The 15,030-nt window shown below is 40.3% G+C and overlaps 1 protein-coding gene across 1 annotated transcript in view; it reads right to left on the reverse strand.

Annotated features, from left to right (window-relative positions):
• DYNC2H1 (dynein cytoplasmic 2 heavy chain 1) overlaps positions 1–15,030 on the reverse strand; it is a 194,561-nt gene that overhangs the window by 72,393 nt on the left and 107,138 nt on the right. Inside the window, 7 exon segments of the mRNA XM_007666838.4 lie at positions 293–368; positions 1,788–1,943; positions 3,219–3,329; positions 4,365–4,490; positions 5,572–5,732; positions 10,471–10,543; positions 12,334–12,465. Coding sequence (XP_007665028.2) covers positions 293–368; positions 1,788–1,943; positions 3,219–3,329; positions 4,365–4,490; positions 5,572–5,732; positions 10,471–10,543; positions 12,334–12,465 — 835 coding nt within the window.

Below are 15,030 nucleotides of genomic sequence, written 5' to 3' on the forward strand. Positions count from 1 at the left end.
TTTCTGGGCTCAATCCTCCAAACTTCCATTCCAGCACAAGTCTGAAATTGAGCCCCACAGAATGCCTAATTACACCCCGAGAACTCCATCACTTCTTAACCTCATTTCTTAAACATTTTAAGAGGTTAGGTGAGGCTCGTTTAAAACCTTGAGGGTCTGACCAGAATTCTCCCTATGACCCCACCCCAAATTATGTCATTAAGGCCAGCAAGATACCCAGAGACTTTTTCTTTTTTAAAAATTAAGAAACACTGGTTTACAATGAGAAAAGAATCATCAGTAAAAAACTCACCGTCAAAGAGCCGATCGATAATGTTATATCCTGCCCGGAGGTCTGATAAAGAAAATTCATAAAACTTGGTCCAACCCTGCCATTCAAAAAGAAAAAGGAAAATGAAAAGGGAGAGGTGTACTTTAAACCTACTGACTCTTGTATTCACGGCATTAGTGAATGCTGTAACTGTGCCAATTCTTAAACTTAAGATTTAAACAAATTCATTTGACTGTTATGATACACCTTAAGGAAGGATTTAGTTAATCTAGATTTGCTTGTTCATGTGGGTGATTTATATGTAACTAGTTCTCTGCCTTCTAAGATATATGAGTAGTGTACTTTGACTATGTCACATATTATATAGGCAGAAACTAGAAGATTCTGTTTTAATAAAGCCATCTTTAGTTGTATATCCACCTGAAGACTCCTCTTGGGTGGCTAGAGGGAATTTTAAACTCATTGTATACATTTTATGTGGAAGTGGCACGGGCCTGGGAGTCTGAGGATGTGGGATCTAATTCCAGCTCCGCCACTTGTCTGCTATGTGACCTTGGACAAGTCACTTAACTTCTCTGTGCCTCAGATACCTCATCTGGAAAAGGAGGATTGACAGTGAGCCCCAAGTGGGACAACCTGATTACCTTGTAACTACCCCAGCGCTTTGAAGAGTGCTTGACACGTTGTAAGCACTTAACAAATAGCACCATTATCATCAGTATAATACAGGACATTAATCACAGCCAATTATTTTTCAATTTCTAACCAACATGAAATGAGGTCAAAGTGAATTGTGTTTTGGGTTTAATATTATTGGGGAGCCCTAGGCATGCAGAAGAGACACGCCAGGGAATATTCAGAGAGAAAAGCAAGAGTGAATGAGATTTATTGGTCTTCATATATGTTTCACAGTAGATAGAAAGACAAATGACTGTGGGCTAATAAAGGTCTTGTCTTTCAAGTCTGTTTGCAAAAATCCTACCTCATGGTAATGAATTTTCCCCAAAAAGATCTAATCTAATTTAATACCTTCGGTATCACTCTGTTGGTAAAGCTTATTTGTTGGGAAAAAAAACAAACAAAAACAAACCCAGCTAAGTCATGTCTTTTAGAAAATTGAGATTAAAGGTATTTGTTAATTCCATTAAATTGATGATGCCATTGATCATTAGATCCCGATAACAAGACATGAGTTCATTTCCCTCGCTCCAATCTTTACGAGAAGTTTGTGATTTAATTTCTTCATTTTCTTCTCCGCACACTTCTAACCCCTTTGTTTAAAATGTTCAACATTTTCACTACATCCTGGAGTGGCTTTTAAATAGAATTATTTTTGTGGCAATCACGAAGACTCTTCTTTAAAAAGGTATCTCTTGGGTGATGCAGGCTCTAGCTAAATAGCTAAATTTTCTCTGATCTTTGTAGAAATGGCCAGATTTATCTGCCCCAGTACAGAAATATTTTCATGAAAAGATTCCATAGAAACAAATCCCTTCCAAGAAATTCTTTTGCTTACTTGAGGAATGTAATTTCTTCTTTCTTGGCAGGCAGCGTGAAACCAAGCCAAGCTGAAGAGAGCATGTGCTCGAGACAAAACATCTTTTTTATTAATTTGCTCAGGAGTCCAAGATTCATAAGTTCGCATTAGGTTCTTCTTCAAACCAGGGGGTGCCTGGAAAGTTAAAAAAAAAAAAAAAAAGGATTTTTACTCATTTCCCCACCTTTTTGGCATATTTCATGAAATATTTAGCTTTGAAGTGAAATTTTAATTAAAAGTTACAACTGAATTTTCAAATATCACTGAAATATTACAAAGGAAGGGCTGCCTGATATTTTTCTCCAAATAGGAAAAAATGTATTTAAAGCTTTTCATCCAAGGATCTCAAGGTGAGCTATAAGACCATTACTCTTCACTACCCGGCGTTAGTTATTTCTACTCCCTTTGTAAGGAACTGAGACCCAAGCAAGTTGTCATTTATGATTTATCTGAAAAAGACTACACTATAAATCTTTGGGGAAGTTGCTCCAACAATCTGATACCCTCCAAAGGGGTGCTTTAAATGATTTACTGCACCAGGCTATTTGGCATGGCTGAATTAAAAGGCCCTGGGCCATTTATGCCATCCAAAACTAGGCATGGAGCCAGTCAGGCAATCACACTGTCCATAGGACCTACACCCTCCCAGCCTCCAGGCCGGGTAGTTTCAAAGCCCCTAGGATTGTCCCGTGCTATGAGTTTGTGTAGATCCATCAGATTCAGAATGGGCTCCAGAACATTGCCATTTCTGAGACTTTTCCAGCTACCTGATGCAAGTCCAGACTTCCTAAAACTTGACTGACCAGCCCAGATTCCTTGGAGAGAGTTCAGGGGAGATCCAAAATCTACTGATGGTATTTATCGAGTGTCTGCTAAGTGCGGAGCACTGTGTTAAGTTTTTGGAAAAGTACAATAGAGGTAAAAGACACAATCCCTGCCCTTGGGGAGTTTACAACAGACTGTGGTGGGCTTGACACAAACTGTAATTGATATCTGTAATTTATTTATTGACATTAATGTCAGTCTCCCCCTCTAAACTTTCAGCTTGTTGTGGGCAGGGAATGTGTTTGTTTATTGCTGTACTGTACTCTCCCAAGCACTTAGTTCAGTACTCTGCACATGGTAAGCACTCAATAAATACAACTGAGTGATGAATATGGGTCATAGTTATGAGTGAGATCTGCAGGGTAAATCATTTTAAAAAAATCTGTGGGTAAATTAACCCAAGCTAGGGGGAATGATGAGATGGGAGAAGAAGAGAAGAGAGAGGAGAAGAAAGAAGAGAAGAGAATTAACCTGTTTGTTGTCTGTCCAACAGGTTTTTAGACTATGCAGTTTTGCAAAACCTACAACTGGATCAATATTTTACATTCACCCAACAGGCATCTAAGTTTATGACCAAAACATTACCTCATAGGTTATCTTCAAACTTGACTGAAGTAAGATGGGAGTAAATTTGGGATGAACTTCGGCAGTGAGCCACAGGCGAAAGTTTTCTTTTGGTTGGAGTGTATTCAGTTCCTTAAAAAAAAAATTGCACCGCACACACACATCACTTGTTTAAGAGATAAAAACTGAGACCCTGGTCTATTAGAAAAATGTATACTATGAGAATGAATTTCTGTGGGATTTGGTTTGACAAGGGGTGTTTCACAGCAGTGACTCTTACAATTCTGACCATAGCCAGAAACTGACTAGAGCAAATTACAGATTAGTCAGAGCCTGGAGCAAGTCTTTATTTAACCTCATAACTAACAGAAACCAAAAACTCAATAAGCCCAGTGATGATAGATTGAGACAGGCTAAGGGAATCTTGTGAGATTTCATCTGATTGAAGCCTCAGTGGTTAAAAAAAAATAAAATGGGAGTTTTTGTGGGGGGTTCCCCCGCCCCCCAAGTGTGATTCATGACCAGTCTAAAAGTATGCATCTTCTATTCTGGTCAAAATTCTCCATTTCACAAATCCACAATTTTACTAAAAATACAAACAAATTGATATTAATAGGATCTATATGCTGACAATCATGGCCTCATTAAATATACACTCACTGTTTCCTAGAGAGATGCTACCAACAATCCTGTGTTTTCTAGTCTTTTCAATTATCATCATTCAACAAAACCGTGTCTTATATGAGTATCTTGTTTGCAAAATATTTGGCTACTAGTTATTTGTTAAGTCTGATTAGACTTCATCCACAAGTTAGCTGAACATTAAAACACAGACATAAGACTGTGAACTGGTTGTGGGCAGGGAATGTCTCTCTGTTGTTGTGCTGCACTCTCTCAAGCGCTTAATACAGTGCTCTGCACCCTGTAAGCACTCAATAAATATGCCTGAATCAAATTAAGACTGCAAGCCAAGAGGATCTTCTGGAGAGCTGATGGAAAAGCTTGAAATAAGTCCATGAGCCTTGAGTTCCAGCCCCTACTAAAAGGTTCACAGTAAATTCATGAATCAAGAGATAGCTATGCTCTCTGGGTCCTGGACCTATTCAAACTGAAGCTGTCTGAATTGGGGAAAAGTAATCTTTTCACCAATGTTACATATAAACCTACATTTTCCAAAATGGGCAGCCAGGAAACCACAAGATGCAGGTTCTTTAAGCAGAGCCATTCTCCGTTCTGTGCACATTCTTTTAGCATTTGTATGGCTAGATCAGCTTGCCCCTGGCCCATTGCAACCTGAAAAAAAGGGGGGGGGGGAGGAGAATACATAGCATAATGCATAAATAATGACATTTTCCATTTTTCCATTTTGTTTAGGACAGTGGCTATGCTTACTTTGTCTGGCTATTTTGTAACATGTGCGAGCTTATTTACTACTCTTCCTTACTGTTCAGTGGCTAGCATTCTAATAGATCACCAACAATAAATTTACAGGTAAATACGATGTATGGAAAGAAATATTCAGGGGGCAAAGGAAAGAACTGTAAAAACGACCCCCTGAAACAGATTTTAAAATATAACTGTTGGAAATAATTCTGAATTTAACTTGTCGTCAAATTCCCAAGCCATCCTCAACCTGCTGCTTGCAGGAAAAATAATCAGAAAAGATGGGACAAGAGCCCTCAATCTCTGGACTCTTAGAGGTTGTTGCTTTTCTCAAAATAAAGGACTCTCTGCTACAGTAGAGAAAAAACGACATCCTCTCTTCTCTCCAGTGCTTTAGGAGATAGATATTGTTTGGAATAAACAAAACATCTCCTAAAGGTTAATTTAATTAGATTCATAATGTAAAATAGAGAAAATTGATACCAAATGGTTCTCCTAGCAGGGGAAAATAGTGGAGTCATAAAAAGGGCCACAGTCTCTGGGAGCTAGGTCTTTTATTAGGGAACAAGGGTATTTGAAGCTGCTGGAAACAGGAAACTTGGTTTGACATGACAAAAGATTCACATGAATTACAGCATTTTAAGTTTTTAAATAACTGGGAAAATTATGTATCGGATACCGCTGAGAACCAATATTAATTCTGTCTAAAACTCTCAATTTTCTTGGCTCCTCTCAGACCAGTTTGAATTCTGGACTTGAATGACATTCCATACTAGTTTTAGGCAACACAGATTTTCCTCTAAGGGATGTCAGTGGAAGTAAACATGGCTAATACACATTGGAAGCAGCATAGTCTAGTGGATAGAGCACGGGCCTGGGAGTCAGAAGGACCTGGGTTCTAATCCCGGTTCTGCCACTTGTCTGCTTTGTGACTGTGGGCAAGTCACTTCACTTGATTGATAGCTAGAAGAAGCAAATGTTTAATGTCAACCTGATGATAACATTCTCCACTTCTTTCAGCATTAGCAAGTTCTTGTAGTTCTTGGGAAGGATCAGCCCCAGGTGAAATAATGATCAAGATGGGTTCAATCTCCAGGGTCTCCCTGTACAACCGTTTCAAATTCAGAGGGGGTGGAGATAACTCTTTGATTCCTAAAATGATAAAGAAATAAAGACAATTATATTCATCTCTGCTCGCTGAGAGAAATGAATTGAAATATTTCCCAGAGCAGTCCTACAAATTGCACAATTCAAGAGGTACAAAGGACAACATACGTTACAACAATGGGGGGATGGACGGTACTTATTGAGTGCTTTCTCTGTGCTGAGCACTGCACTGAGTGCTTGGGAGAATATCGCAGAGCCTAATAAGACCTTCTTCTTGGCTTCTTCTAAACCCTAAGAGGATAAATGGGCTGAATTATTTATGACTGTTCCTATTTACTGGATTGAATAGCACATTATTGGTATCTAAAATTCCTCACACTTTATAGAGAAAATAGCCGCAACTGTAGACGGTGAGCTTCTTGTGGAGAGGGAATGTGTCTACCAGTTCTGTTGTATTCTACTAGCCCAAGCGTTTAGAACAGTGCCCTGCATGAAGTAAGCACTCCAATACCACTGACTGATAATTTTCAGATTCCTAGGAGTGAACAACAACAGTAGGCTCACTCCTCATTTTGATGGACTCTACCTGCTTCCCTGATTATCAGTGTCCATATTCAGACTTATAAAATCATCTGAATGAGAACTCCGGTTATTCCGAGGCACTTTTAGATTTTAAAAAAGCCATCCTTTGCCGGTGGGAACATGAGTGTGGCCGTGTTGAACAAGATAAGAAAATGAAGGTCTGCAGAAATATCCAGTTCACTGGAAACTGTAATATCAACTCAGGGGCACAGCAAGATATTTCAAGTTATGTTCGACAACCTCCAATCATCGGGAAATCAAGGCCTAAGGCCAAATTTCAACACCAGTGTGCTACTGCATGAGTGTTATATTTAACTGTGGCATTTTTGAATGGATTTTCAGTGGAAAACTTGAGCCGCAATTTGTGTTCTTAAAAAGGTTCAAATCAAATTAATGCAGCCATTTGCTTTAGAGGGCTTGCCACCATGAAGTATTTGATGAAAATAAATTGAGCAATATACATATGACATGTCATTTTTCTTTTTTACTAGAGGGTTTTTAAGAAAACATTTAGTATAAACACAATTTATACTGCTTAATGTCAGTGTTAATAAGAAAATGTATTTTTTGTGTTTAAACTACTCTAATACATTGAAACTCCTTCTGGGCAATCTTAACTCCCAAGGTGACTAAGTTATTTCTTAAGCATTTATTATGTGCCAGATGCTATACTAAGCACTGGGGTAGTGGACACATTTCATTTCCTATGGGGGCTTACAGTTTTAATCCCCATTTTACAGATGAGATAACCGAGGCCCGCTCCCGGCTCTCGCCGCTGCACGAATTGTGTTGCCGAATAGCACATCCCTCCAAACTACCACATCCTCCTTCTCTTCCCACAGTTCCTCGAGCCTTTCCTAACCTGACCAACTGCAGTTCTCCCACAGATTCCTCCTAAAATCCTCTCACCCCCAACAATACTTCTTCAATTAGTTGCCGGAACTCCAGTTTGTACATACCTTTGGCCAAGGCCAACGTTTTTGCACCTATTTATTTTTGCCTATTTCTTATTGCCGTCAGTGACTTTCTTTTGATTACTCTATTTGTAAACATTTTTAACACCTGCCTCCCCCATTAGTTTGTAAGCTCCCTGTGGGTAGGCAAAGTGTCATTTCTTGGTTGAACACTTGGTTCCCAAGTGTTTCTTTCAGTGCACTGTACTCGATGGATGCTAAGTGCTATCATTACTATTATAATGGAGCGATGTTCTCCGATCAGCACTTAGAAGGATGTTATTTGCAATTCTATATTAGATTGAGGAGGCTAAAACCTGGGACCCTGTCAGAGAGCATGGAAATGTAGGAAGATTTAGTGTTAATGAAACCTTTCTTTCATAAGTCTTTAAAAATCTCATGCGATTCATGACATACAAAAGATCCAACATTTTCTTTTAAGTCCTTGCTCAGAGCCAAATTCCTTTTCACGGCCCTTGTTGACAGTTTTTTCAAACTCTCCCGGCACAAATAGACGCCTAGCCAGTTCTTTTACTGAGTGATGAGACTTTAATTAGTGGGGATGGATAAGCCCAACTGAGAAGTATAGCCAAAACTGATTATTTATTTTGATTATCTAAAATAGTTATGGGGGTCACCTGCTACTGGCATTTGTTAAACCTAAGCAGAAGTTCACAGTGGTAAAGTGATCTAAATATCCCAACCGGGCGCTTAGAACAGTGCTTTGACACATAGTAAGTGCTTAACAGATTCCAAAGAAAAAAACAAAAAACAAGACGAAAAAAATTAAACCAGTGTCTAAGTCTTGACGGGTCATCAGAATACTAAATTGAGTTTCAATCGTTTTAGTACATTAACCAGTACTGATTAGGCATAGCCGTTTTTACCTAACATAGAAAATATGAGTCTCTAAGGATTGAGGAAGCCATCAATTACTTGCATTATGAAATATTTTTTTAAAAAACTTTCAGAGAAAAGATTCAATTTATTAGGAGGTAAATATCCAAATGGAAACGGCCCTTAGCCATATCTCTAATTACACCGTGCCCACTGCATTTCTTAATTTTCCTCTGTCAGGGGGAAAAGAGGCTCAGGACCAATTATTCCAAAATGTCATCGCTGACATTTAAAATCAAATATACCTTCATTCAGGAAAATGTCATGCTCAAAGTGGAGCAGAGGAAGAGGTATAAATAGTGTGATACTCCAACTTTGGTTAGTGACAAGATCCCAAGAAGGCGGGTGAGACAACTTTAGACAATCTAAGAAGTCTGGGGTTGGAAGCATAAAGTTCAACATGGGAGTTATATTGTACTCTCCCTAGTGCTTAGTACAGTGCTTTGCACACAGCAAGAGCTCATACATACGATTCATTGAATGAATGACTAAATGAATGCTAAATTTAGGCTGCTCTATGCTGGGCTGCTTTGGGTTGAAATTTCACTGGGCACTGTGTTGACTCCCTAGGCAGGGCAGTTGTCTGACCTGCGGCTTCTGATAAAAAAGGCTGGTGATGCTGTCGTATAGGTGCCTGAGTTTATTTAGGTTGGTCTCCCTAGGGCGACTGTGCTGACTCTGGGAATCACGTATTGATTTTCCGTGAAAACCCAGTGATGCAATGATATCCGACGGCTCTCGCGGTTTGATGTCTGTCGATAAGGTGCAGTGAGAGACATCAAGTCGGTGGAGGCACGAATCCTTCCAAACGACGTCCTTTGCCACTTTAGAAAAACTTTAGAGACCTCTAAAAGGTTGTGGCAGAGCCTACGACTGAGCCTTTCCACACTGCAAGAGCGATATTTTGATGCAATCGATGTGGTAGAGAGCTCAGCCTCCCCTGACTTAATTCTCAGTCCAAAACAAGCAATGGCAGAAAGAGAAAGGAATAAACAGCTAAATGGAGCAGTGGATAACTGACGAGTGCATCCGTATGCTCCCACTGATAGTGGAGTTTTCTAGCGGGAATGATGGATGGGTTTGATCCTGAGGCTTCAGAGACGGAGAATCTGGGCAAAGAAATTCATTCTAATGTTAGTAGTTTGTGCCGTGTTTGCTCTCCTATCCGAATTCTAGCTGGGACATGGAAAACAAGAATAATAACTGCGGTATTCGCTGAACACTCTTACGTGTCTAAGCACTGGGATCGATACAAGATAATTGGGTCCCACATGGGGTCAAGATAATTGGGTTGGACACAGTCTCTGTTCCACATAAGCCTTAAAGTCTCAATTCCCATTTTATGGATGAGGTGGCTGAGGCACAGAGAAGTTCAGTGACTTGCCCAAGGTCACACAGCAGGCAAGTGGAGGAGCTGGGATTAGAACCCAGATCCTCTGATTCCCAGGTCTGTGCTCTTTCCTCTGGGCCATGCTGCTTCTCTGGAAAAGTAAGTGGGCAGGGGTGCGATTTATTTTAACGTCCGTCTCTGCTAGAGTGGACCTCTTGAGGGCAGGGATCTGGTCTACTAATTCAATTATACTGGGGCAAACAGGACAATGGTATATAAATACTATTGATTTATTGATTTTCTAGTCAGAACTATCACCCTGGAGGGAATCTATTCCTTTTATAGTTAAGGAAAATACAGACCCAGGAAGTCAGTTGCTTGTTGCGGCAGGAAAGATGTCTACCAACTCTGTTGGATTGTACTCTCCCAAACGCTTAGTAGAGTACACTTAAAGAAAGCAGCATGGAGTAGTGGGTAGAGGCCTGGGAGTCAGAAGGTCATGGGTTCTAATCCCAGCTCTGCCACTTGACTGGTGTGTGACCTTGGGCAAGTCACTTCACTTCTCTGGGACTGGGTTCCCTCATCTGTAAAATGGGGATTGAGACTGTGAGCCGCCACGTGGGACAGGGACTGTGTCCAACCCGATATGCTTGTATCCACCCCAGTGCTTAGTGCTGTGCCTGGCACATGGTAAGCACTTAAACAATAACAAAAACAATAATAGTAATTATGATTATTGCAATGCTCTGCACCCAGTAAGCACTCACCAAATACCACTGATGATAGCCATGAGGTGAATCACTGGCCAATTCACAACCTAATCTAGGCTTTTGATTTCTCAAAAAAACCTGCCATTCTGAAAAGCCCAACACACCTTGTAGAAAACGGGATATGGTAGAAAGTAACAAGAAAACCTTAAAATGTTTTCTATAAAATTATACCAGAGGAAATGTAAAAAAAACCAACAAAATGAGAGGATATAGTGTGTATGGCTTCCACAGAATGAAAATAGTATTCTTACCCAGAGCTGTGCATGCAAAAAGGGCCATGGCACTTTGAAGTCTATCTGGTCTGAGAGCCTGTACCACAAGAACCTTGGGATAAAAAGTAAAGAATAAATAGAGTTCAGTCCTCTACCTTGTAGACATCACGCACCAATGGACCAAATTTGTTATTCTTTTTTTTTTTTTTTTTAAGAGCCTTTTCTCAAACATTTAATCTCCGAAAATATTATCAAGGGGGCTTTACTTTGTGACATGTCCTAGAATTTGACCAAATAGAATTATCATTGGTTAGGAAGAAGGTGTAAACAACGGGGAGTGTGGAAGAGAAGATTTGTGCCTGAACGACAGACAATTCCTTTCACTTTTTGGTAAAGACAGACCTTGCAGTTGTCCTTCCCCTGACTTTCCAATCACTGTAGACAGCACCACCATCCTTCCCGTCTCACAAACCTATAACCTTGGCGTTATCCTTGACTCGTCTCTCATTCAACACACATATTCATCGCTAAATCCTGTCAGTTCAACCTCCACGACATCGCTAAAATCCGTCCTCTCCTCTCCATCCTAACTGCTACCACGTTAATCCAAGCACCGATCCTATCCCGCCTTGATAGGGTCAGCCTCCCTGCTGACCTCCCTGCCTCCTGTCTGTCCTCAGTACAGTCCACACTTCACTCTGCTGCCTAGATCCTTCCTCCACAAAAACGTTCAGTCCGAATTTCCCCACTAAGGATCTCCGGTGTTTGCCCGTCCACTTCCACATCAAAGAGAAACCCCCTTCCATAGGCTTTAAAGCACTCAGTCGCCTTGGCCTCGTACCTCACTTTGTTAATCTCCCACTACGACCCAGATGGCACACTCTGCTTCTCGAATCCCAACCGACTCACCGTACCTGGATCTCGGCTAGCTCACCGCTGACCTCTTGCTCACATCCGGCCTCTGGTCTGGAACTTCCTTCCACTTCATATCAGAGACATAACTACCTACTCTCCCCACATTCAAAGCCTTCTTATTCAAAGCACATCTCCTCCAAGAGGCCTTCCCTGCTTAAGCCCTTTTTTCCTTTTCTTCCACTCCCTTCTATGACAACCAGACTCCCCCCGCCCCAGCCTTGCAGCACTTATGTACATATCCGTAATTCATTTATAGTAATGTCTGACTCACCCTCTAGACTATAAGTCTGTCTGGGCAGGGAACACGTCAATTATATTGTACTCTCCCATGTGCTTAGTACAGTGCTCCGCACAAGGTAAGCGCTCAATAAATACAATTATTTGCCATTGTTTTACCATGCTTTACCATGCTCTTGCCATGCTTATCTTCCCATAGTTTATTCTAATAGAGCTGCCAATTCCAGATGGCTACACATGAAGCCGATTTATCCATCACCCTTTGTCTCTCAGCAGTCCACAGATATGCCCATCATTTAAGGATAGTTTCTCTCTCACTTTAAAATGTTTTTTTCTTCCTTCCCCACTTCTATTCCCACTCTCAGACTTAATCTATAGTAACTGTGACCCGATACTTTGCTCTCCTCTAAAGCACTTCTAAAAATCTCTCTGTAGCCTCCTCAAAGCTGTACACACAAACAGTGTTACCACAAAGAAGAGGGGAATGGTAATAGAATTATAGGTAAAATTGCACGTTACCCTAAAGTAAAAATAATCCCATTGAAAAAAAAAAGTAAACCAAAAAGTCAGCCTGAACACCAATGTCACAGAACGAGCATTTGGCCTTGGTCTAAAAAAAACCCAACAACACACATATTTTATTTACTGATTAGGATTTTCAACTTTCCACCTTTTCCACAGGGCAGTACCGGTTCTTAATCGGAAGATGGGTTTAGGGATATTTAAAAATCCTTTAGGACTAAGTTTTACCTGTTGAAACTGGGACACTTTCTTTCTGAGGATGGTTGGGAACTCTTGTTCACAAACAGAGTTCTGGTAATAAGGACGCCACAGCCCGACATCTTCGAGGCAGAGTTTCTGATAGAGACCTGGAAGGGAGATCTAAAAGGCAGACAAGCACATGCATAAGCCCATTTTTAAATGACAGCAGCTACACTGCCACAGCTTCTATCAAGCAGTTTGAAAGCTGAGTCTAGGCTACATATTTCCACGATCTACTATGGATTTGTGTTACAAAGTTCTTTTTCTATCACATCAATGGCTTTCTAGCGATTATTCAAAATTACACACCCTCGTCTCCACAGGTCATGCATCACTACTTTCTTGTAAGTTAGGAAAAATATTTCAGGAGACATAAAATGATCGATAAAAACAATGAAATGCACTTATACTTTTCACCTCGGACCTGTGCTGCCTCTGAGATAAAAGTGTTCAGGAAGACTAGCAAACAAACTCAGAACTGAAGAATACAAAATACTATTTCCACCCGGTTAATGCATTTTTAAACATCCTCTTTATCGAGAAGAAATCAGTTCATCTTTTCATTCACCAAGGCTACAGAATTGTCCTTACCCTGTCGAGGGAAGTGTTGTCATGACAACTAGGTGGAAAATTAGTAGAATTTATTCGACTGAGCACCAATTCTGGGGTGTTTTAGTGTTTGTCGACTGAAATGTGTTTTGTATTTCACATCCCATGATTTTCTCAAGTAGGTCTCTCTGAACCCTAAAAAAAATCTATCAATTTGCCTTAAATTAAAATTAGCTACCTATTTGGACATACAGTTTAATAGAATCTTTTGATAATGTAGATAGTAGGGAAATTAGATGGATCTCTCTGCTGCGGGTTAAGCCCGTTCTTTCTTGTCTTATCTTTGGAAACCAAGAGTTTTGTTCAGTTTGGACTGATGCAAATGAATAACTGATATCCGTAAGCCTTGGCAGCAGGGGATCGTTTGACTTCAATAGTAGAAATAACTGTCTGACTGTGATTTGTGAGACGTTAGAATGCTTTTTGCCAAGTTTCATTGGTGCATTCTCCTTTTTCAGGGCAGAATCTGCTTTTTTAAAGAGTAGACCAGTGTTTGTCTGGACTGTTTTGAATGTAGCCCGCCTCAAGGAAACGGGATAAGTTAGAGTATATTTTCTAACCCTTTGATTTTATCTTAATAAAACCAATGATATATAAACTTACCTTGGATACTATGAACCTCCTAAATTTAATTAAAATATAGCTAAAAGGTATAGATGTGCATAACAACTGCAACCCTTCTCTCTCCAGGAAATAAGGCTCATTCAATAACCTTTAGGTGTTTTTTTTTTTCCTTTAAGACTGAACGACCAGAATTAGCAAATAGTTTTAAAAACAGTCATTACATGTAACCTTTGAAAATAACATTATCTTTACCTAAAAGGGATCTCTCAATAAAAACACTTCACCCTACAGCCCTGCCAACACAGGACAGACGTGTTTGAAGAAAAGAAATATTTATTCCAAAGAACCTCAGAAGGGCAAATCCCAATGTCATAGTAGCAGGAACCGTGCCATGTAATAAGTCAATCCGTAGTATTTATTGAACAGTCATTGTGGGCAGAATACTGAGTCGGGTAATCAACGCTAACCTTTAGGGCACTGGTTCAAAAGGTCCTGACTCCGAGGCTGACACAAAAATTATCTATTTATTCATATGCAAGTCCGTCTCCCCCATGGACTGTAAGCTCATTTTGAGCAGGGAATGTGTTTATTGTTATACTGTACTCTCCCAAGTGCTTAGTACGGTGCTTGGCACAGAATAAGTGCTCAATAAATATGACTGAATAAATGAATTTTCTTGCATTGTATTCTCCCAAGCACTTAGAAGAGTGCTCTGCATATAGTAAGCGCTCACTAAATACCACTGATTGGTCAACACCTCCCAAATTCTCATGTCAGTACATCTTCCTGACTGAAAAATGTCATTTCAAGCTTTACCACCCACTGCCCAAGCAAAATGGTGGAGGGATGCAAGGAAGAGTGACACACACACCTCAAGTCCATGGCCCTCACTCAGAAATTCCCGGGGCCCATTAGGAAATTTGGACAAGACAACGATATTGCAATGAAACTACTTTCTAGATAATTGCAACTGAATATTTTTCTGCTCGACTGGGTCCAACTGGGTTACAAAGTACCCAGAAACTTTACCTAGCATTAGCTAATGACAGAGTTGCCATTAGTAATCAATTATTTTCTTCAACCTACCATTAGATTGTCCCAAGCAGACATGGCCTGTTTCTAAGCAATTTGTAAAAGCTGTTGTGATAACTCTCGGTTAGAACTGGCAAGTGCAGTTCTCAAGAGTGATTCTATGACTTGGATGTTGGGGGAGCCTCTATTCTTCTATCCTGGTGCAGTGGTTAGAACATGAGACCGGCAGTCAGAAGGTCATGGGTTCTAATCCCACCTCTGCCACTTATAATAATAATGTTGGCATTTGTTAAGTGCTTACTATGTGCAGAGCAGTGTTCTAAGCACTGGGGTAGATACAGGGTAATCAGGTTATCCTATATGAGGCTCACAGTCTGAACCCCCATTTTACAGATGTGGTAACTGAGGCACAGAGAAGTGAAGTGACTTGCCCCAGTCACACAGCTGACAAGTGGTGGAGCCGGGATTCGAACCCATGAC

Source organism: Ornithorhynchus anatinus, chromosome 20 (assembly GCF_004115215.2).
Source record: "Ornithorhynchus anatinus isolate Pmale09 chromosome 20, mOrnAna1.pri.v4, whole genome shotgun sequence".
In the NCBI taxonomy this organism is placed as follows: domain Eukaryota; kingdom Metazoa; phylum Chordata; class Mammalia; order Monotremata; family Ornithorhynchidae; genus Ornithorhynchus; species Ornithorhynchus anatinus.